This window comes from Archocentrus centrarchus, chromosome 1, assembly GCF_007364275.1.
Source record: "Archocentrus centrarchus isolate MPI-CPG fArcCen1 chromosome 1, fArcCen1, whole genome shotgun sequence".
NCBI lineage: Eukaryota > Metazoa > Chordata > Actinopteri > Cichliformes > Cichlidae > Archocentrus > Archocentrus centrarchus.
In genome coordinates this window covers 40,513,251-40,536,779 of record NC_044346.1, presented here as the reverse complement: position 1 = coordinate 40,536,779, position 23,529 = coordinate 40,513,251, and the positions used below count along the sequence as shown (strand labels likewise).

At 41.6% G+C, this 23,529-nt stretch overlaps 1 protein-coding gene across 1 annotated transcript in view; it reads right to left on the bottom strand.

Moving 5' to 3' along the window:
- Window positions 1–23,529, bottom strand: part of slc22a7a (solute carrier family 22 member 7a) — an 81,312-nt gene that overhangs the window by 28,420 nt on the left and 29,363 nt on the right. Inside the window, exons 4-5 of the mRNA XM_030738521.1 lie at window positions 420–588; window positions 202–325 (exon numbers count right to left, since the gene is read on the bottom strand). Of these exons, the coding sequence (XP_030594381.1) occupies window positions 202–325; window positions 420–588 (293 nt within the window). The remainder of the gene's footprint in view (window positions 1–201; window positions 326–419; window positions 589–23,529) is intronic.

Sequence of the window (23,529 nt, the reverse complement as noted above, 5' to 3'; positions counted from 1 at the left end):
TTGTTTTTTGAGGTGTATATCTTGTGATCTCGGATGGAATAATGGGCTGCCGTTAGGTTTAAAGTCTTGCAGTGTGTTCTTGGTCTAGTTAGGTTTTCTACAATCAATGGTGTTTTCATTATGATTGACTGAAAGATTAACAGACATGAACGCTTGGATGTTAATGTTGCACTTGAGACACATTTAGTAAATTAGCTGTACCTCAGTATCCAGTTTGGATGTGTATTCATTCTTCCCATTGATTTTAGCACACTGAACCAGATACTTCTTGGCGTCCTCCACTCTGCCATTGGCCAGCAACCAGCGGGCTGATTCAGGAAGCCACCTGAAGTGAGGCAGAAGAAACTGGTTTTTAACAGCACACAGACAATAAAATGTTTACTAGTATTGTAGTAGTATTGACAATGGAAAGTCCTTACCACCAGGAGATGATAGCAGCAATGCAGGGCACTGTCACTCCAAAGGTCAGGTGTCTCCAGTCTCGTATAAAGTAGGCCAGCAGAGCCAGAAGCATGTTCCCAACACTCCAAGACAAACTTATAACAGTACCAGCAAAGGTCCGATGCTTTACATCTATCCATTCAATACCTGAGCAGGACATAAGAGAAAAAAGTAAAACAGCTAGATTTTACATATAATAAATACGGGTGGGACTTTAACGCATGAATTTTGATTAATTAATTATGGGAAAAATAACGAATTAAAATTTTTAATGCATTTTAATCACACTTTGCACCGTGGAACATTTCTCAATGCAGTCTCTGGAGCTTGAAAAAGGCGACTGGACTTCTTTTTGTATCTTGAAGACGTTTCACCTCTCATCCGAAAGGCTTCTTCAGTTCTCAACCAAATGGTGGAGAGACCCAGGTATTTAAACCCCTGTGGGCGTAGTCCCCTGGAGGTGGTTATGACCCTCTATTGATCATGTGCGTGAACACATGTGCCCAGGTGTGAAGGGGGCGTGGGTCATATTTAATCAGTGGTTTCAGTTGAAACCAATTTAGGACTCCGCTCCATTGTTTCCTGTGGCCTATTGAGGTCACTGGAACAAAGGTGTGAATGGGGGTTGAGACATCTGGGAAGGGAGCTCAGGACAGCACTGTAAGTGGGGGAAAGTTGGTGACGTAATCCACCTCCTCTGTTCAATGATGGTTGTTCACAGTGGACATAGATGGCTTCTTTCACTCCTCTTTCAAACCATCTGTTTTCCCTGTCCAAAATGTGAACATTGGCATCCTCAAAAGAGTGCCCTTTTTTTCCTTCAGATGCAGATGTACTGCTGAATCTTGTCCTGTCGAGGTGGCTCTTCTATGTTGTGCCATTCGTTTGTGAAGAGGCTGTTTGGTTTCACCAATGTAGAGGTCCGAGCACTCTTCACTGCACTGAACAGCAGACACTACATCGCTGATCTTGTGTTTGGCGGGTTTGTCCTTGGGATGAACCAGTTTTTGTCTTAGGGTGTGACTTGGTTTGAAGTATACTGAGATGTCATGCTTGTAGAAAATTCTTCTGAGTTTCTCTGACAAGCCTGACACATATGGGATGACAAATTTGTTCCTCTTGTCCTTCCTATTCTCTGTAGTTTGTGTTTGGCCTTCATTCCTGTGCATCTTAGCTGATTTGATGAAGGCCCAGTTGGGGTAACCGCATGTTTTGAGGGCTTTGAAGGAATATTATGCCATATATATATATATATATATATATATATATATATATATATATATATATATATATATATATATATATATCTTATGTACGTTTACTTCCCTGAGATATTTGTCTGGAAAATAACTTAACTGATGAAAATACAGAAGCTTATAATGTTCCGTGTCATGATGAACTTTGTGTTCGAACTGTACAATGAGCCACACTGATGAAGACTACACAATGATAGATATGGAGACTTCGAGGTCACCCTGTTGTTGAAATTATCTGTTTTTCACATTCTGTTTTGTAAATGATGTAATCAAGACCGATATGAGCTGACTATATGAGAACTGTAAGTTGAATTAGAAAGTGCCAGTACTTCATGCCATCTCACACGAGTATGGTATGCAGTCTGACCCAGATTAATCTGTAAACTGTTTGACATGGCTTTATTAAATTTAAGAATTGGACTCCTTATTCCGTTCTATGGTTTAATTTCTGTTTAATAAACGAACACGCCGGAACCTGGGGGGATAGGCTGGTTTTTCAGGTTCCTTCAGATGGTGACCCCGACGTGATTAAACAGGAATGTTTTTCATTTTTAGATGTTTTTTGAGTTTCTTGGGAATAAGGAGTGAATCTGGCCGCCGGTAATCGTTGTTTTGAGAGTCCGAGACAGTACTGACTTCCAGACTATCAGTGACCAGGACGTCCACCTAAAGGTTGGCAGAGACCTTTTCTAAATATCTGCATATTGAATTGCATCAAATTATGGTCACTGGTGGTATGACAGGAGGACGGTGTAATTCGAGCCATTTCACACAGTTGTAAAAGTTTAAGAAGAAAAAAAAAAAGAAGAGTTTAAAAGAGTTAAAGAAAAGTGTGAAAAGAATAAAAGAGTTTAAAAGAGTAAAGAAATATAGGCAAAATGAGTCGGACGGGGATGAGCCCATGGGCCGTCTGGCCAGCGGACCGAACGAGTGCCCTTCTCAGGGGGTTTTAAGGTTTAGAGGGCCTTTGGTTTTTCTGAAATCTAAAGCAGAACATTTGTCTTTACTCATATCCTTTGGAAAGTTGAGCGGCGTAACAGTGACGCGTCTGTTTACGGCTCCCGGTAGAAAAGTTGATAGAGTAAACACTGGTGGTCTTCGCGGTTCTTTTCATGAACCTTGATCTCAGAAATCCATAAAAGCAACTAAAACCCTTTAAAAGCCTCAAAAGATAGAGATAAAGAATAAAGAGAATAAAGAAAAAGTAAAAGAATACAGAGAAATGAAGAAATAAAGAGATAAAGAGAAAAAAGAGTTTTTGTAATAAAATAAAAATCCTAAAAAAAAGAAAAAATATAAATGGTACCATGCTAATATTGTTTTTGTTCTTGCAGTTTGGACTGACTGACTGACAAAATGACTGATGACACTGGGTGTAGAAAAGGGGCTCCGATTAAAAGAGGTTGAAACTTCAAAAATAACTGGTGATGTAAAATTATTGTTATTATTGTGTAAACTTTCAACCACAGATATTAAGCTGAAAGCTAAGTTTAAAGGAGAAATCTCTCCATCTTAATCAGGTAAAAGTTGATCTTGGGGTCAGAAATTCACTAAGCAATCCCAAAATTAGGTCACTTGGGAAAGAAAAATCTATAAAAATAATTAATTTTGAAAAAAAAACTGATGGATGCTTGAATGTGTGTCTGTGTGTGAGGAGGCCTCCATGTGTGTGACTGAGTACTGCTGTGAGAGAAATAGGAAATAAGGACAAAATATTTTGAGGTGAATTTCTTTGCAAAGTGTGGTGTTATTTGTTGTTGTTTTTTTTAAAAGGAATAGGACAATCTTCCAGCCGTCAATATTAGCTGTTTTGTAATCCATTGCTATGTGTGTGTGTGCATTTTTATCTCAAGGATGTGTGCGCGTGAATCTAAGTGAGAGTCAGAGACAGAAGTCGTGCGTGTGGACTAGAGTTATAGCTCTAAGTTTTTTCTCTTCTTTTTCTTTTCTTTCATTTGGACTGTTATGGTTGTATAAGGGTGTGCTGGTCAAAAATTCTCGGAAGGAAGGTTTCACTTCCGATACATATGAGAGATAAGCCAACCACAGATGGATAAAAAGACAAAAAAACCCTGAAAAATCATAAAAAAAGGGAGTCAGGAGTTTATTGCTTTAAAAATAATGAATAATGAATAAACAAAGCCAGTAAAATAGATGCCTTGAAAATCTCAGGTTGAAGTATTTTTTGCAAATTGTTAGAGGTCATTTTTCCATAAGATTGCTGTTAAAGGTTTCCGTGAGGAACTCAGTTTTAGTAAAATCTCAAAAGAAAGGTTAGAAAACAAAAACAAAAAAAAAAAAACAGTGCATGTAAATACTTTGTGAAACAGCCGAATCTGAGACCCAAAACAAAGTGCCAAACTTTGAGCTGCTGCTCTGTTACAGAGCAAAACATAGAGAAAAAAACTTAATGGTTGGCCCGTGTAGGATAGAATACAAGTTCCCGATTTATTCTTTTGTGCATTTACATTTATTTATTTGGTAGATTTGTTTAAAGCTAAGATTATAAGAGAAAAGCAGAGAACATTTGAATTTTGAATGTCTGAACAATTTGATATTGAATCCAGCATTAAAGGAAAAAATCCCAGAAGCTAAAAATATAAAAATCAGTTTGCCCTTTTGATAAGTAAGCTAAATTAAGGTAAATTATTGAGACAAACAGAGTTAAGTCTCAAAGGAGGGAGACAGACCAGCAGAAAGCTCAAGATTTAACTAATGAAAATCTCTCAGTTTTATTCTAACAGGAGCCTGAACATCACTGGAGCTACAGGAGACTGAACTGATCGGCTATTAATAAAGAAACTGGTGCAGATCGAGGTGTTCAAGCTCATCCTAAGAACTCCTGAACAGACTGACAGCTCCACACACTCATAAAAAGGCTCCTGGTGCTTAAGAAGGAGGCCAACCATCACATGAACAGGTGACCTGAGAGTTCTTGACCGATGATCTTTGTGCACAAGTCTGAGCCCAGAAAGAGGGTCATCCATAGGAGGCCTTTTTTGACGTGGGGATTGATAACAACAGGTGCAATCAGTCACAGGGTCTCAGTGAAGAAAGAGCACATTAGAGGGTCAAAGGTCAAAGAACTCCCAGGCAGAAAGCAATTGATTTCAAGATTTTAATTACAGTTATGCTATATTCAGTAGTATGACTCAACTACTATTGTAAGGCCACCTCTACAGGGGCCAGAATTTTGTGGTTTTAAGATTATAATTTGTTTAATGCTTCCTCCAACAATAACTATTGTTCTCTTATAAATTCCCATGAGGCCTCAGGGGGACACGCCCTGATTTCAGTTTAGACGACTAAAGATGACAAACCTGCAGCGAGCTGCATGTAAGGTCAACAATGGTGTTGTGAGTATGACCTCTGACCCTAAAAGGATCTACATTTTGACTAAAGACTGTCCATAACATTTTTATTTTTTGTTTTGTTTTCTGGTGAAAATCCCACTGCAGGGGTTTAGATTTAAAAGCATAGAATTACACAAAAGAAAAGAAAAAAAATAGTTAAAAACCTCGATTTTACTGCTGAACTAGTAACAACTGCTGATGTTGTTTTAGGTCAAGGTTATGCATTTTTCCCCTTCACAATTCAGTAACTTTAGGTTTATGAAGCCACATTTTGTCTGCCATAATTATGCTTTTCTTTGGGGTACAGACCCTTACAGAATAAATATATTTTGAATCCAGTATAATACTTTGAAATGATTTTGATTGTCGAATCTCTCTAAGATATTTTATTTCCCCAGATTTTCATGCCAAAGGAGTCAGAATTGAACAGTAATTTTATAGACAGAGTTATCCAAGAGCTGTTTAAGATCAGAGAACTTTAAAATGATTATTTTTAGATATTTTGAGATTCATCCTATGTTTTGTTTTTTTGTTTTCTTGTGTTCTTTTTGTTCCACTTTAGCTCACATAGAAGGTGTGTCAAATTTTAATTTAAGGATATTCATTTGCATTTTGAATTTTCTGATGAGTTTGAGACCAAAATGCAAAAGTTAACTTCACAATTGTATGAAAAATGATACAGCTGACACTGGCCTTATAGAAAAATAACAAAACATGAACACTTGCAATGAAGATGCAGCTTACACTCACACACTCACTCACTCACTCACTCACTCACACTCACAGACAGACAGAAACTCAAATTAGATTTTTGCTTGATCTGATATTTAACTCTAGGTGCATTAAATCAGGTTCACTTTTGGTGGATTGAATCCACTTACTTAGTAAATTAGTAAACTAGTGGTATATGAAAATTACAAGATCATTTTTCTCAGGCTGATAAACAAAATAAAGGATTTATAACTAAAAACCATTGAATAAATACATCCTTAGAATATTTATGGGCATTTTGATGTCCTGTCTTAGTTTGTGCAAATTTAATTATTGACCCACAGACCTGCAGTTCATGGTATTTTGTTTAACTGACGGGGAAAAATTTGGAACTTTCTTCACTGGACTTTTTCCACAGGTACCTGAGATCATACCGGAGACATTATGAGCCTTTAACAGGAAACTGACCAGGATGACGGCCAGATGTGAACAGCTGATGTCTAAACAGGTGCAGGAATGCATCTCCCAGTGACAACTGCTGAATACTGTGGTTTGAACATCCATGGCTTTGGTCAATATGAGCACGATGTGCTGAAAGAAGGCTGCATACATATATAACTGTTACCTGTGCACTGATCCAGTGATTGTTTTTTTTTATGTTTGGAGAAAGATTTTCATCGATTAGAACTGGATTTGATCCTGAAGGGATGCAATCCACATTTTTAATGAATTTGAGGAAAATTATTAGATAGTGACTGTTTCATGTTACTGTTTGTCATGTGGGCCAATTTAAATGTAGAATTTACTTTGGACTGATTAAAGTTAAATGCTAATCCACTTCACTAAACAACATTGACATATGAAAGACTAATGCTTGTTTTCTTTTTGTTTTTCAGGCCATAAGAAAGTATAGAAAGCAGGTACATCCAGTATAAATATGACATTATTAAACCCTGTCTAATTGCTAACTTTACAATCACAATAGTATAAGATTAGTTTTCACAGAATCCTCTTCTGGCTTTTAACATCAATACAGTCCTGGCTGACCACCTGAGGTCAGGCTGGTGAAGTTGACCTTAGAAATGTCTAAGGTCAAAAGGGGGATTGAAGGAATATTATGCCATATATATCTTATGTACATTTACTTCCCTGAGATATTTGTCTGGAAAATAACTTAACTGATGAAAATACAGAAGCTTATAATGTTCCGTGTCATGATGAACTTTGTGTTCGAACTGTACAATGAGCCACACTGATGAAGACTACACAATGATAGATATGGAGACTTCGAGGTCACCCTGTTGTTGAAATTATCTGTTTTTCACATTCTGTTTTGTAAATGATGTAATCAAGACCGATATGAGCTGACTATATGAGAACTGTAAGTTGAATTAGAAAGTGCCAGTACTTCATGCCATCTCACACGAGTATGGTATGCAGTCTGACCCAGATTAATCTGTAAACTGTTTGACATGGCTTTATTAAATTTAAGAATTGGACTCCTTATTCCGTTCTATGGTTTAATTTCTGTTTAATAAACGAACACGCCGGAACCTGGGGGGATAGGCTGGTTTTTCAGGTTCCTTCAGCTTTCTCAATGTGTGTGTGTTCCTTATGCTTCCCTTCTGCCTTAGAGGGAACACTTTCCGCACGGTGTTGTAGGGTCCTGATCACCCCAAGTTTGTGTTCCAGAGGGTGGTGGGAGTCAAAGAGGAGATACTGGTCTGTGTGTGTGGGCTTCCGGTAAACTTCAATGTTGAGGCTTCCATCTTCCTCGATAAGCACCGCACAGTCCAGGAATGGTAACTTGTTATCTCTGGTGTCCTCCCTGGTAAAACGTATGTATTTATCCACTGAGTTAATGTGACGAGTGAAGGCTTCTACTTCTTGGGTTTTGATTTTGACCCAGGTGTCATCTACATATCTGTACCAGTGGCTAGGTGCCATCCCTTTGAAAGAACCAAGAGCTTTACTTTCCACTTCCTCCATGTAAAGGTTGGCTACAATGGGAGACACTGGGGAGCCCATGGCACATCCATGCTTCTGTCTGTAGAATCCATCATTGTATTTAAAATATGTTGTGATAAGGCAGAGATTTAAAGTGCACAAATCTGATCTGGGGTGAAGCTGGTTCTGTTCAGTAAGGAATCGTCTTCCTGTAGTCGTCTTCTGACGGTCTCCACTGCCTCAGTTGTGGGTATGCAAGTGAAAAGTGAAACCACATCAAAGGACACCATGGTTTCATCTGGATCCAGTACAAGATTCTGGACCTTGTTAGTAAAATCTGTAGAGTTTTCAATGTGGTGGGGTGTGATGCCAACAAGCGGTGATAAGATGGTGGCGAGGTGTTTGGAAATGTTGTAGGTGACCGAGTTTATACTGCTGATAATGGGTCGAAGTGGGACTCCTTCTTTGTGGATCTTTGGGAGTCCATAAATGCATGGAGTGGCTTCTCCAGGGTACAGGCGGTAGTAAGTGGGGCGGTCAATGGCTTTTTCCTTTTCAAGTTGTTGCAGGCAGCAAACAACTTTTTTCTTGTAGTTGCTTGTGGGATCACGTCTCAAGACCTCATAAGTATTGTTGTCACTGAGGAGTGTAGTAATTTTGTTGTGGTAATCCGATGAATTCAGCACAACCGTGCACCTCCCCTTGTCGGCTGGCAGTATGGTGATGTTTTGATCCTTGCTTAGGGCTGTGATGGCCTTCTTCTCCTGAATGGTGAGGTTGGATGGAGGAAGTCTTGCACTGGAGAGAGTGGCTGAAACTTTCATCCTGATCTGTTCTGCTTCAGGATGAGAAAGTTTGTTATTTCTTATAGCGGTTTCTGTTGCTGTGATGAGGTCTACTATAGGAAGCTGTTGTGGGGCTATGGCAAAGTTGAGTCCTTTGGCTAGCACATTTTCTTCTGGTTTGGTGAGGACCCTGTCTGATAGGTTCTTCACCCACTTTCCTTGGTTTCCATTGCTTATCGTGTCGTCCTGTTTGTTAACAGATGAATGGTATGCCTTGGTTTGCAGAGTTTGAAATTTACGTAGTTGTCTTTCCTTGCCTTTGATGTGTTGTGCGAGCTGGGCTTTGTCCACAAATGTAAAAACTTCTTCTGCGATGGTGTGAGGTAAGAGTGATGAGAGTTTCTGCTGAGTCTGGTGGATTTTGTTCTGGAGTGCATCTATGGTGAAATGGACCTGTCTTATCCTTTCACTCAAAAGGTGGTTCTGTGCTCTCCACCTCCAGGGGACTACGCCCACAGGGGTTTAAATACCTGGGTCTCTCCACCATTTGGTTGAGAACTGAAGAAGCCTTTCGGATGAGAGGTGAGACGTCTTCAAGATACAAAAAGAAGTCCAGTCACCTTTTTCAAGCTCCAGAGACTACTATGACCTGGATGACTGAGAATCTACACAGACATTCCTCAATGCACAAATTCCAGGCATACAGATTATATCGACGCACAATGTCCAAATTTAGGGGCCACATCCTTCGAAGGACCCGGCCCACGTCCTTCGCAGCCCATGAAGACCGCAAAGGCTGGAAGTGAGCGGCTAGCCTTCATATCAGCGTCGCCTGCCCTCACCTCTGCGTAGCTTATGTCACCTAGCAACCGTGAGTGCGAAGCACAGCTGTGTAAAAGCAGCTGGTTAAATGGAGAACGAACTTTTGCTCCTTTTTGTGGTTTAATTTTAATTCTTTTATTCAAAATAAGCTGTTAAAACAAGCATAACAACATCAAGGAATAGAGCTGAGCTAATGATTAATTTCCAACTATATTAAGTGAGACATTAATGTTGACTAGAACTATCCAGTTATGATGCTTAACTAATTTCAGGAGTTCATCACAGGAGCACTTCCGCCCTTCGTTGGTCTGTGTAGTAGACTGGTGGGAAAATAAACAAAATTTTGAAGTTTAAGCTTATGTATATTGATTTATTCATCAACCAAACTTAAATTAATATTTCTCATGTTAAATATTTAAATGTGATTAAAATGCGATTAATTTTTATTAATTAATTACAAAGCTTCTAATTAATTCGATTAATTTTTTTAATCGAGTCCCACCCCTAATAATAAAAGATCCTGATTTCTACTTTTAGGCCTACAAAACCTTCACGCCTAATCAGTTATCTATATATAGTCCATCCTCAGTCCTACACCTAATCAGCAAGTGAAAATCCAAATAAAAATCCAAAGTAAACAAATCAGCATACTGAAAATAAACTGTAAAAATACAGTACAATGTATAATGTTAGGTTGGAGTTCTTTAACTGAATTTGGGGGGGTACCTTAGAGATTTCTTTATTGCTACCTTCTCTGGTTTTCCTGTGCTATGCGTTATGTTCTTAGTTATTGTTTATTTGTATCCCCAGGCCTTCTTACTTAACTTATCCAAGTTTTGTTCCTGGTTTAGTTTTCTTTTGATTCCCTCAGTGTGCCATCCTCATGTGTCAAGTCTGTGTTTCTGTGTTCCTGTTTATTCACTTGATGTTTTATTTTGCTAGTCCTTGTCTCATGTGTATTGTGGTTAGTGTTGCTTCCCTTGTCTTTTTAGTGTTATTCTAGTCACCAGTTTTCCCAGCTGTCTCCACTCCCCTCATTAACCCTTTTGTATATATTGTCTCTGTTTTCTCTGCTCCATGCCGGATTCTTGTCGTTAGCTTCCTCCTACTGTGTGCCTTCCTGGTCAAGTTTAAGTTTAAATTCAAGCCCAAGCAAGTTTAGCTTTTTGTTCTGCTTGCTCTCGATCAGCCCAATTTATGTTCCTCAGTCATATACACACACACACACACACACAGTAAAAAAATATAAATAATTTATTAAAAATAAAGGTACAAAGCACAGAAATCCTAACAGGATGCAAATTACATCTTTCTGGCTAACAAACCTGTGACTTATAGCTGCTATAGCCACTTCCAACCTCTACTGTGTAGCTCTTTAAAACGGACTAATATTGCAATGACCATTCCCATTGCCCTAAACCAGAACATATTGAGCATGGCTGAGAAACATGGAGTTGTGACACCACACGTGAGGGTATCGCATGACATCTGCTGTTCATCTTGGGTGTTTTGATAGTGTCTTGGATGTGTACAGTTTGCACTACCATAACCTTTATTTTGAGATGTGTATTTTTTTTTAAAAGGAGTGTTTATTTTCTGAGTTTAATGAAGTGTCTGTTCAGAATGGCTTTCGCTCTGTGGCACATTGCGCGATGACTCATTTCAGTACAGGACAATAAATTAGAATAAATATTTGAGTTCATCATTGATGAAAAGATTAAAATACATTGTAGACTAGAAAAGTTATAAATACAGTAAGGTTAAAAATGTGCAATTCATATGATTGTGTATATTTATATTGTGTTTATGTACACGATAAAAAAAATTAGCATATAATTGATTTGTGTTTTTATATGTTTTAGTTTCACTTTTCTGAACCTTCAATAAACCTGTGGACAAGCTGACAGTCTTCAGTCTTGAAGTTAGAAAAGAATTTAGTTGTCTGTCAAGAGATATATATACACAGCACATATGGGGGACAGAGAACATTGAGGAAATTTGATAACAGAACAATGAAACAAAGGTTTCTAGCAGACAAGACAGCGTAGTGTTACCTACCTGGTCACATGTGGCATGTGAATGGTCATCACAACACCAACCTATGTCATGGCATCCCTAATTTCCTTCAGGATCAATAAAGTATCTATCTATCTAGCTATCTATGGCAGAGAAAACCTCATCATTAAAGACACACTCCCAAGTGTCAATTTCAACAACAGTATCCAGATCATCTTCTACTGGCTCAGCTGCAGCCAAGGCCAGAGCAAAAGCAGAAGCCACTAAAGCACATTGTACCTTTTGTAGAAGAGGAAATAAGCTTAATGCTAGAAAAAGCTAAGCTAGAAGCAAGCATAGAATACTAAGTCATAAAAAATAATCAGCAGCAGCCACTGCAGAAGCATTTGAACCGCTGTTGATGGAGCAAGTGAGAAACACAGCTATAAAGTGAATCCCAACTCCTCTCCCTTGAATGTCACACAGTGCATGAGACAATATCTTATCAACCAAGTTAAAATCGGAGGCTGGGAATTTTTACAAGATTCCTAACAGCTAGGTGATAACGTTCCTCCTGTAAAGACAGAGCCAAGCACAGGCTACCTTGCCTCAAGTCTATCATCCTATCCTGCATTGTACTTTACGCATCATGAGCTTCTGGCTACAGGCTTACTGTAATTCAGTGATAGGCAATAAAATTACAGAGCATGGAAATGATCCTTTCACACCACAACAACAGGTCTGAACCTGTCACCAAGTGAGGAAATGGATTTTTTGTTCAAGTGGCCTGGTAAGGAGTTAGCAGAGCATGTGGAGCAGATCAGCAATACATACACTGCCCTCCCACTCATCCATGTAAAGATTACAGCCCATCATTTGCTGTGTGAGAGACCTCCCCTAGTTTGCTGTGAGGAACAACCCAGGGACCGATACAATCCAGTAGCAGGGTTAACTATGACTTGGGACAAACTCGATCAGGTATATGGGTCAGCAGGAATGATAGAACATGCTCTGTTCAAGCGAATCGACTCCTTCTCTAAAATAACCAACCAGGACTATTCAAAACTAACAAAGTTAAGTGATGTGCTAATGGAACTCGAGGCAGCAAAAGCAGAGGGAGACTTACCTGGTCTTTCTTTCCTCAACACAGCAACAGGTGTCAACCCGATTGTGCAAAAACTCCCATTTCATCTGCAAGAAAAGTGGGCTTCAGTTGGTGCATCTTACAAGCAGCAAAATCATGCTTCATATCCACCCTTTGATTGCTTCGTTGATTTTATCAGCCAGGAGGCAAGAATAAAAAAATGATCCAAGCTTCAACTTCACCTCTTACACAGACACTCTTCCAAAGACAGAGAAGCCAGTTTGGAAACAAAACAAATATAGTGAGGTCCTCGTCCACAAAACTGAGATATCTTCCAAAACAGTGGGAGATACTGGTGAGCCTCCAACAAAATCTGAAGACATAGAGAAACAGTGTCCCATTCACAAAAAAGCCACACCCATTACACAAATGTTGTGCATTCAGGGAATGGACCATTGAAGAGCGTAAAACATTTTTGAAACAAAACAGTGTCTGCTTTAAATGCTGTGCTTCATCTGCACACATTGTGAGAAACTGCAAAGCTAAAACCCAGTGTGTAGAATGTAAAAGTGACAGACATAACACAACACTCCACCCTGGACCTGCTCCATGGACTGAAGAGGAAGACCCTTCTCAAGAGCATGGTGGGAAGGAAGACAACTCTTCACAATTGCAGGTTATAAGCAAATGCACCAAAGATTTAACAGGGAGACAATGAAGAGAAGCCAATATTGGAGAAATATGCTCTCTCTTTCTAGTCCCTGTCAGTACTCTAGCTGCAGCATTTTGGATCAGCTGAAGGCTTTTCAGGGACCTTTTAGGACAGCCTGATAATAATGAATTACAATAGTCCAGCCTAGAAGTAACAAATGCATGAATGAGCTTTTCAGCATCACTCTGAGACAAGATGTTTCTAACTTTAGAAATATTGCACAAATGCAAAAAAGCAGTCCTACAAATTTGTTTAATATGTGCACTGAAGGACATATCCTGGTCAAAAATGACTCCAAGATTTCTCACAGTGTTACTGGAGGCCAAGGTTGTCATGTCCTGGGTCCTTATGACCCAGCGTTTTTGGTTATGCTTTGTTTTGTATTGTACTTTTCTGAATTATGAATTAGGATTTTAGGTTATCATGGTTTTTTGTTTAGTCATATGTGTTAGGTTTCTGTATCCCTCTGGTGTCACGTCCTCCTTATGTTTTTGCTTTCCATGTTGTCCTGTTCTGTCGTTGTACGTTTGTATATCATGTTTTAGTCCCTTGTCTCATGTCTTGTGTTTAGTTTGGCATCCTGGTGTTTTCCCTATGTGTTTAAGTTTCTGTTCTGGTCATGTTTAGGTTCTGTATGTGTGTCAAGTCTGTGTCTTTGTTCCCTTGTCTCACTTCCTGTGTTATTTTGGTAGTGTCTGGTTTCTTGTGCAGTGTGTTTAGTTTTGCTTCCCCTTGTCTCGTCAGCATCATTGTGTTCAGCTGTGTTCCCATCTGTTGCCCATTCCCTCATTATTCCTCTGTGTATATATTATCTGTGTTCTTGTTAGTTCTTTATCAGGTTGTTGTCAATGCTTACGCATGTGCGCGTCTAGTCTAGTCTAGTCTAGTCTAGTCTAGTCTAGTCTAGTCTGGAGTTGGAGTTTGTGCTGCCGTCCAGCCGGTCCTTGTTTTCTTTATTTAATGAAGTCAAGTCCAAGCAAAGCTTCAGCCTTGGGTGTCCTGCTTTGGGGTCCTCCACCTTGCCTGCCACAGTGGTACATGACAGTATGACCTAACAAGTAATGGACCCCGCGGACTCCCATAGCTCCTCCAAGAAGCAAGAGGAGGTGATTGCACAATTTTGGGACTATGTACGGAAGATCATCACTGCAACAGATAAATACAAAAGGATGTTACAACTGGCTTTTTGCTGTGGACGGATAACTTTCTCATCTTGGCTCCTCTCCCATCCTGACACAGCCTCACTGGCTTATTCAGTAATAATGCTCTGGAAAAATCTCCAGTATGAACTGTTTAATATTGGCTGTCCGGTACAGGGGAGGGATTCTGCTTTTTTCCTCCAAGCCCTCACCACATGTCCTCTCCTGCAGCCTGTCATCAAACCACCATCATCGCCTCTACTCACCTGCTCAGCCACGTCCACGCCATCACGGAGCGGCCCAGCCACGTTTTTGGCCCTAATGTGGGCTGAAGAAGAGGAACCTGCTGCTGCCATTCCCAGGGCTTCCGCCTCTCGGAGGAAGCGGCACAACTCTCCACCATCAGAGACAGCTGACACTGAGTATTAGGGATGGCACAATCCCACTTTTTTATGTCCGATACCGATATTTTACATTTGGATATCGGCCGATACATATAAAGCCAAATATTTAAAACTGATCCAGGCATTTAAAAACATTAAAAAAAAAATCAACAGTCTCTCACACAACAAAATCAAAGTCTTTTAGTTGTCCCACATACAAGACTAAGGACCAGGGCAGCCAGAGCTTTTTAGGCAGTGGCACAAAAGCTCTGGAAGTGTTTACCAGTCCAGCTCCATTTAGCTGACTCTGTGGCGTTATTTTAAAAAATAGTTAAACTTTTCTGTTTAACCAGGCTAATGTGAGCAAAACGTTATTGAATGTATCGGATTACATTTTTTATTTCTTTTCGATATCTGATCCAGTAATTTAGGCCAGTATCAGACCGATACTGAATATCGGATCGGCACATCCCTACTGAGTATTTGGATTTCAGGCCACCACCGCTGTCTTCAGCATCTGCTACAACCAAGCCACAGTTTCCACGGGATGCTGCTGCAGGCCCCAAGCCACAGTTTCCGCAGGCCCCAAGCCACAGTTTCCACAGCCCGCTGCAGCAGGCCCCAGGCCGCAGCCACACTCCACAGTGTCCCCGTCTCCTGCAGCTGCAGCAGCTTCACTAGCTCTTCAGTCAGGGTCACAGTCAGCTGCAGCTCTCCAGTCAAGGTCACAGTCAGCCGTAGCTGCAGCCACAGTCAGGGTCACAATCATCCACACCAGCCTCTAAGCGGCCCCAGCTGTCCAGGGAGGCAGCTGTGTGCCCTGCACCGCAGCCCCAGCCTGTGCATCCGGGGCCTTGCTCTGTGGGTCCCGTTCAGCCCAAGGGTCCGACTCAGTCCGAGCCTCATCTGGAGGCTTGGTCTGAGCGTCTGGCTGAGTCCGAGCCTCCTATTTCATTTTGCCACCACCGCTGTTGGCCCCCTGCCATTCCATGTTGTTGTCGCCACTGGAAGCGCGGTTGGCCCCCTGCCACACCACACTGTTATTGCCGCCGCCAAGAGCACAGTCGGCCTCCCGTATTGTCACGTCGCCACCGCCGCTAGGAGTGCCGTCGGCACCCTGCCACACCACATCATCGCTGCCACTGCTGGGAGCGCGGTCGGCCTCCCATCTCGTCACGTCGCCGCTCCCACTGGAGTGCGGTCGGCCTCCCATCTCATCACGTCGCTAGGCCCCCTGAACTATCTTGACCTCTTTTTGGACTCTTGTGTTTTGGTTTTGTTCCAGTCCCTCCTTCCGGTTAGCTTCCAAGCTTCAGCCTTGGGTGTCCTGCGTTGGGGTCCTCCACCTTGCCTGCCACAGCGGTACATGACAAAGGTAATGCCATCCAGTCTAAGTATCTGGTTAGACACCATGTTTCTAAGATTTGTACGGCCGAGTACCGTAACTTCAGTTTTATCTGAATTAAGACACAGGAAATATGAGGTCATACAGGCCTTTATGTCTTTAAAACATTCCTGTAGTTTAACTAATTGATGTGTGTCCCCTGGCTTCATGGATAGATAAAGCTGAGTATTTATTAGCAGTTCTACAAAAATTTGGATTTGGGTCATCCTTCATTAACTGGATCAGATCACTATACAGCTCCCCCAATGCACGGGTTAGGACAAATGATCTTATTTCTCAAAGCTTCAGTCTGCAGAGGGGCACCAGGCAGGGCTGCCCACTCTCTCCCTCACTTTTTGTCATCTTCAAAGAAAAGATGGCGGCGCGCACAGACGCAGCGGCTCACGGCTGTTCCTTTCGGTGCTCTTTTTTGTACTTTTTGTATTTCATATTTGTTAGTTTTGGTGCATTTGTCTCTGCAAACAACTGCTACACACGCCAGGATCTTGTGGACATTGGCTACCGGCACAAGATATCGAGTGATTTTCACTACACTCATAACATCCCAGACGCAATAGCGAGACCGCCGGGTGCTCCGTGGATTGTTATCGGGTCTGGAAGGCGCCGCCGACGGCGGAGGGAGAGGTAGCAGAAGTGGGGCTGCAGGTCTGGCTTTATGCTGAAGCTGAAATGCCAACCACACAGGCCTCCTCTGCCGAGCCTGTATCTCTCCAATGCCAGGTCCATGGTAAATAAAACGGACAACCTAGAGTTAGAGCTGGCTGTAAATCGCTATGTTCGTGACTGCTGTGTAATGATTATCACCGAGACCTGGCTAAACCCCCACATTCCCGATGCTAGCGTGCAGCTAGCAGGCCGCACTCTGCTACGCGGAGATCGGACCAAGGACTCCGGTAAGAGCAGGGGAGGGGGTCTCTGTATTTACGTGCATGAGGACTGGTGTAACAAGGGAACAATCATAAACAAACATTGTTCCCCAGACCTCGAGTACATTTCTGTAAGATGTCGGCCTTTTTTTCTACCCAGAGAGCTAACAGTAGTGATCGTCACAGCTGTGTATATAGCTCCCGATGCTAACGTTAGCATGGCGCTCTCTCTCCTGCTGAACGCCACTAACGAACAGCAGCGGGTCCACCCCGACGGTGTTCTTATTATCGCGAGAGACTTTAACAAGGCCAACTTAAAGACTGTACTCCCGAAATTCCACCAACATGTCAAATGTTCCATAAGAGGGGAGAACACTCTTGACCATGTTTACTCCAACATTAAGCACGCTTACAGAGCCAAACCCCTCCCCCACCTCGGCCAGTCCGACCATCTTTCCCTGCTGCTCACCCCAGCATACACCCCCCTCAGACGGAGAGCCAGGCCTACTGTAAAAAACATTACAACCTGGCCTGAAAACGCACTCTCCGACCTACAGGACTGCTTTGCATACACAGACTGGGACTTATTCGAACACGAGGACCTAGAAACATTCACAGGGATGGTACTGGACTACATTAAGTTCTGTATCGGAAATGTGACTGTTAGCAAAAACATCCAGGTTTTCCCTAACCAGAAACCCTGGATGAACAGCCAGGTCCGTTCACTCCTCAAAACCCGTGATGCTGCCTTCAGGTCAGGTGACAGAGCTCTGTACAGTGCTGCTCGAGCTGACCTGAAAAGAGGAATTAAAAAAGCCAAAACGGACTACAGGAGGAGAATAGAGTCCCATCTGTCCTGCAATAACACACGGGAGGTGTGGTAGGGCATTCAGAACATCACAAACTTCAGAGGCTGTGATGTGACTGCAGGAGACCTGAGTGTGTCACTAGCAGAGGAACTTAACTGTTTCTTTGCTCGCTTTGAGATGCCTCAGGACCACCCATCTGCTCCAGTCCTGCCCCCTCCACCAGGCTGCACCCCACTCACTGTCCAGGAGCATGAGGTACGGCGCCGTACCAGGAGCATGAGGTACGGCGCGTGCTCCTGGCAGTGAACCCCAGGAAGGCTGCCGACTAGACTAAAACTAGACTAAAACAGAGAGGTGATCGAGCTTTTGCAGCAGCAGCACCAAAGCTATGGAACGATCTACCTCTCCATATCCGCACAGCTCAGACGATACACACATTTAAATCTCTATTAAAAACACATTTCTTTTCCTTGGCATTTGGCTGCAGTGCTACCTCCTTTTAGATTGTTTTATGGTATTTTTATGGTACTTGTTTTAAACGTTTTAATTTTTAATTTTCTTATGTTATTTATTGTTCTTAATGTTTTTATTTATTTATTTTTATTTTATTATTTTATTTATTTATTTATATATTTTTATTTTTATTTAGTATAGTCCTTGGGGTTACAGATCTTGTACAGCACTTTGGTCAACGTCGTTGTTTTAAATGTGCTTTATAAATAAACTTGACTTGACTTGACTTGACTTGCCGGACCAGACAGAGTACCTGGCAAGGTGATCAGAGTGTGTGCCCACCAGCTCACCCTGATTCTCACCAGGATTTTCAACCTCTCCCTGGCCCAAGCAGTCATCCCCCCCTGCCTAAAAACAGCCACAATCATCCCCGTGCCCAAAAGGTCATCTGTCACCAGCCTAAATGATTACCGCCCTGTGGCCCTCACACCGGTAATCATGAAGTGCTTTGAGAGGCTGGTTCTCCAGCACATCAAAGACCTTCTGCCCCCCACTTTCGACACCCATCAGTTTGCATATCGTGCAAACAGATCCACAGAGGACGCCATCGCTGTAGCTCTCCACTCTGTGTTGAGCCACTTGGAGCAGCAGCAGAGCTACGCTCGCATGCTCTTTGTGGATTACAGCTCAGCGTTCAACACAATCATCCCGGACATTCTCACCACCAAACTGCACACCCTGGGCCTCCCCCCTCTCACATGTTCCTGGATCAAGGACTTCTTAACCAACCGGCCCCAGACTGTGAGACTTGGCCCCCATCTCTCCTCCACCTGCACACTGAGCACTGGCTCCCCACAGGGCTGTGTGCTGAGCCCCCTCCTGTACTGCCTCTACACCCGTGACTGCAGTCCAGCCCACAATAACAACCTCATCGTCAAATTTGCTGACGACACCAATTCAATTCAATTCAATTTTATTTATATAGCGCCAAATCACAACAAACTGTCACCTCAAGGCGCTTTGTATTGTGGGTAAAGACCCTACAATAATACAGAGAAAACCCAACAGTCAAAACGACCCCCTATGAGCAGCACTTGGCGACAGTGGAAAGGAAAAACTCCCTTTTAACAGGAAGAAACCTCCAGCAGAACCAGGCTCAGGGAGGGGCAGTCATCTGCCGCAACCGGTTGGGCTGAGGGGAGAGAAAGACATGCTGTGGAAGAGAGCCAGAGATTAATATCAATTAATGATTAAATGCAGAGTGGAGTATAAACAAAGTAAATAAGGTGAATGAGAAACAGTGCATTATGTGAACCCCCCAGCAGACTAGGCCTATAGCAGCATAACTAAGGGATGGTTCGGGGTCACCTGATCCAGCCCTAACTATAAGCTTTATCATAAAGGAAAGTTTTAAGCCTAATCTTAAAAATAGAGAGTGTGTCTGTCTCCCGAATCCAAGCTGGAAGCTGGTTCCACAGAAGAGGCGCCTGAAAGCTGAAGGCTCTGCCTCCCATTCTACTCTTAAGTATCCTAGGAACCACAAGTAAGCCAGCAGTCTGAGAGCGAAGTGATCTATTGGGGTGATATGGTACTATGAGGTCTTTGAGATAAGATGGGGCCTGATTATTCAAGACCTTGTATGTGAGGAGAAGAATTTTAAATTCTATCCTACATTTAACAGGGAGCCAATGAAGAGAAGCCAATATGGGAGAAATATGCTCTCTCTTTCTAGTCCCTGTCAGTACTCTAGCTGCAGCATTTTGGATCAGCTGAAGGCTTTTCAGGGAGCTTTTAGGACAGCCTGATAATAATGAATTACAATAGTCCACCCTAGAAGTAATAAATGCATGAATGAGCTTTTCAGCATCACTCTGAGAAAGGATGTTTCTAATTTTAGAAATATTGCGCAAATGCAAAAAAGCGGTCCTGCATATTTGTTTAATATGTGCATTGAAGGACATATCCTGGTCAAAAATGACTCCAAGATTTCTCACAGTGTTACTGGAGGCCAAAGTAATGCCATCCAGAGTAAGTATCTGGTTAGACACCATGTTTCTAAGATTTGTGGGGCCGAGAATAAGAATTTCAGTTTTATCTGAATTTAGAAGCAGGAAATTAGAGGTCATCCAGGCCTTAATATCTTTAAGACATTCCTGCAGTTTAACTAATTGATGTGTGTCATCTGGCTTCATTGATAGGTAAAGCTGAGTATCATCTGCATAACAATGAAAATTGATGCAGTGCTTTCTAATAATACTGCCTAAGGGAAGCATGTATAATGTAAATAAAATTGGTCCTAGCACAGAACCCTGTGGAACTCCATAATTAACCTTAGTGTGTGAAGAAGACTCCCCATTTACATGAACAAATTGGAGTCTATGAGATAAATATGATTCAAACCACTGCAGTGCAGTACCTTTAATACCTATAGTATGCTCTAATCTCTGTAATAAAATGTTACGGTCAACAGTATCAAAAGCTACACTGAGGTCCAACAGGACAAGAACAGAGATGAGTCCACTGTCAGAGGCTCTAAGAAGATCATTGGTAACCTTCACTAATGCTGTTTCTGTACTGTGATGAATTCTGAAACCTGACTGAAACTCTTCAAATAAACCGTTCCTCTGCAGATGATCCGTTAGCTGTTTTACAACTACTCTTTCAAGAATCTTTGAGAGAAAAGGAAGGTTGGAGATTGGCCTATAATTAGCTAAGACAGCTGGGTCAAGTGATGGCTTTTTAAGTAGAGGTTTAATTACAGCCACATTGAAGGTCTGTGGTACATAGCCAACTAATAAAGACTGTGATCATTTTTAAGATTGAAGCATCAATAATTGGGTAGACTTCTTTGAACAGTCTAGTAGGAATGGGATCTAACAAACATGTTGCTGGTTTGGAGGAAGTAACTATTGAAGTTAACTCTGAAAGATCAACTGGAGCAAAAGAGTCTAAACAAATACCAGCAGTGCTGAAAGCAGCCGAACATGAAGAATAATCTTTGAGATGGTTATGAATAATTTTTTCTCTAATGTCTAAAATTTTATTTGTAAAGAAATCCATGAAGTCACTACTAGTTAACGTGAAAGGAATACTCGGCTCTACAGAGCTCTGACTCTTTGTCAGCCTGGCTACAGTGCTGAAAAGAAACCTGGGGTTGTTCCTATTTTCTTCAATTAATGATGAATAGTAAGATGTCCTAGCTTTACGGAGGGCTTTTTTATAGAGCAACAAACTCTTTTTCCAGGCTAAATGAGCATCTTCTAATTTAGTGAGACGCCATTCCCTCTCCAGCTTTCGGGTTATCTGCTTTAAGCTGTGCGTTTGTGAATTATACCACGGAGTCAGGCACTTCTGATTTGAAGCTTTCCTTTTCAGAGGAGCAACAGTATCCAAAGTTATACGCAGTGAGGATGTAAAACTATTGACGAGATAATTGACCTCACTGGGAGCAGAGTTTAGGTAGCTGCTCTGCACTGTGTTGGCACATGGCACTGAAGAGCATAACAATGAAGGAATTAGATCCTTAAACTTAGTTACAGCACTTTCAGAAAGACTTCTACTGTAATAGAACTTATTCCCCACTGCTGTGTAATCCATTAAAGTAAATGTAAATGTTACTAAGAAATGATCAGACAGGAGGGGGCTTTCAGGGAATACTGTTAAGTCTTCAGTTTCTATGCCATATGTTAGGACAAGATCCAGAGTATGATTAAAGTGGTGGGTGGGCTCCTTTACATTTTGAGAGAAGCCAATTGAATCTAACAATAGATTAAATGCAGTGTTGAGGCTGTCATTCTCAGCATCTACATGGATGTTAAAATCACCCACTATAAGGATTTTATCTGAACTGAGCACTAAATCAGATAAAAAGTCTGAGAAATCAGACAGAAACTCTGAGTAAGGACCAGGTGGACGATAGATACTGTATTTTCCGGAGTATAAGTCGCACTTTTTTTCATAGTTTGGCTGGGGGTGCGACCTATACTCCGGAGCGACGTATATGTGACATTTATAACACATGAACCAAAATACTCCAGCCACTTGACATCTCCGTGAACTGCAGCTTTAAGGCAGTCTTGCGTAACCTGTGGGCGCAGTGGATGATGGATGGAGAGCACAGCTTAACGGCAACTGGGAGAATGCGCCACCCAACTTTCCTGGAAGTCATTGGATGGATCAAGAAAACATGGGCTTCAGTGACAAACCATCCCATTGGGATTCAGAAAGGCTGGAATAATTGGAACTGCAGCTGATGACGAGTCTGACTAACATGACACAGAAGAGGAAGCGGCGCTTCATCTACGGAGTGTACGGAATTGTTTAGAAGTGACACCGAGGAAGAATTCAATGGATTGATGGTTTGGTTAACTTGTTAGTATGTTCTTTATGCTATGGTTATCTGAATAACTTAATGTTACGTTAACATACTGTAGCGATTCTCTTAGTTAGAGAGCGTGTTGATGTTGTGGGATTTCGGACTGTTCGGGAGGTTCGTGAAGGCAGCATGGAGAGAGAGAAAAAGACCGAGAGCTTGCCTGTGTGTGTGTTGCTGTTCCGCTGTTGTAGTTGTGGTTGGCGTGGCTGTGGCCTACAGCAGCCGTTTTTCTGTTAATAAAGACGACCTTTGTTGTGAATATCGCCGACTTTGGAAGTGTGTTTACAACGTTACAATACCAAACACGTGTTCGTTGTGCGTCATGTAGCTGAATGTGCTACGTTAGCATAACGTAGGTGTAACCGTGTTCGTCCTGTTCTTTAATCCATTATTATTTTAAATTGCCGTTCAAGATGGAATTTGTGCTCTGAGTCTCGGATTCTATCAACCCCCCCCCCCCCAAAAAAGTGCGACTTATAGTCCAGTGCGACCTATATATGTTTTTTCTTCTTTATTATGCATTTTTTGGCTGGTGCGACCTATACTCCGGAGCGACGTATAGTCCGAAAAATACGGTAATAACAAATAAAACAGGTTTTTGAATTTCCCAATTAGGATGGACAAGACTAAGAGTCAGGCTTTCAAAAGAATTAAAACTTTGTCTGGGTCTTTGATTAATTAATAAGCTGGAATTGAAGATTGCAGCTAATCCTCCTCCTCGACCTGTGCTTCGAGCATTCTGACAGTTACTGTGACTCGGGGGTGTTGATTCATTTAAACTAACATATTCATCCTGCTGTAACCAGGTTTCTGTAAGGCAGAATAAATCAATACGTTGATCAATTATTAAATCATTTACTAATAGGGACTTGGAAGAGAGAGACCTAATGTTTAACAATCCACATTTAATTGTTTTATTCTTTGGTGCAGTTGATGAAGCTGTATTATTTATTGTTTTTGAATTTTTATGCTTAAATAGCTTTTTGCTGATTT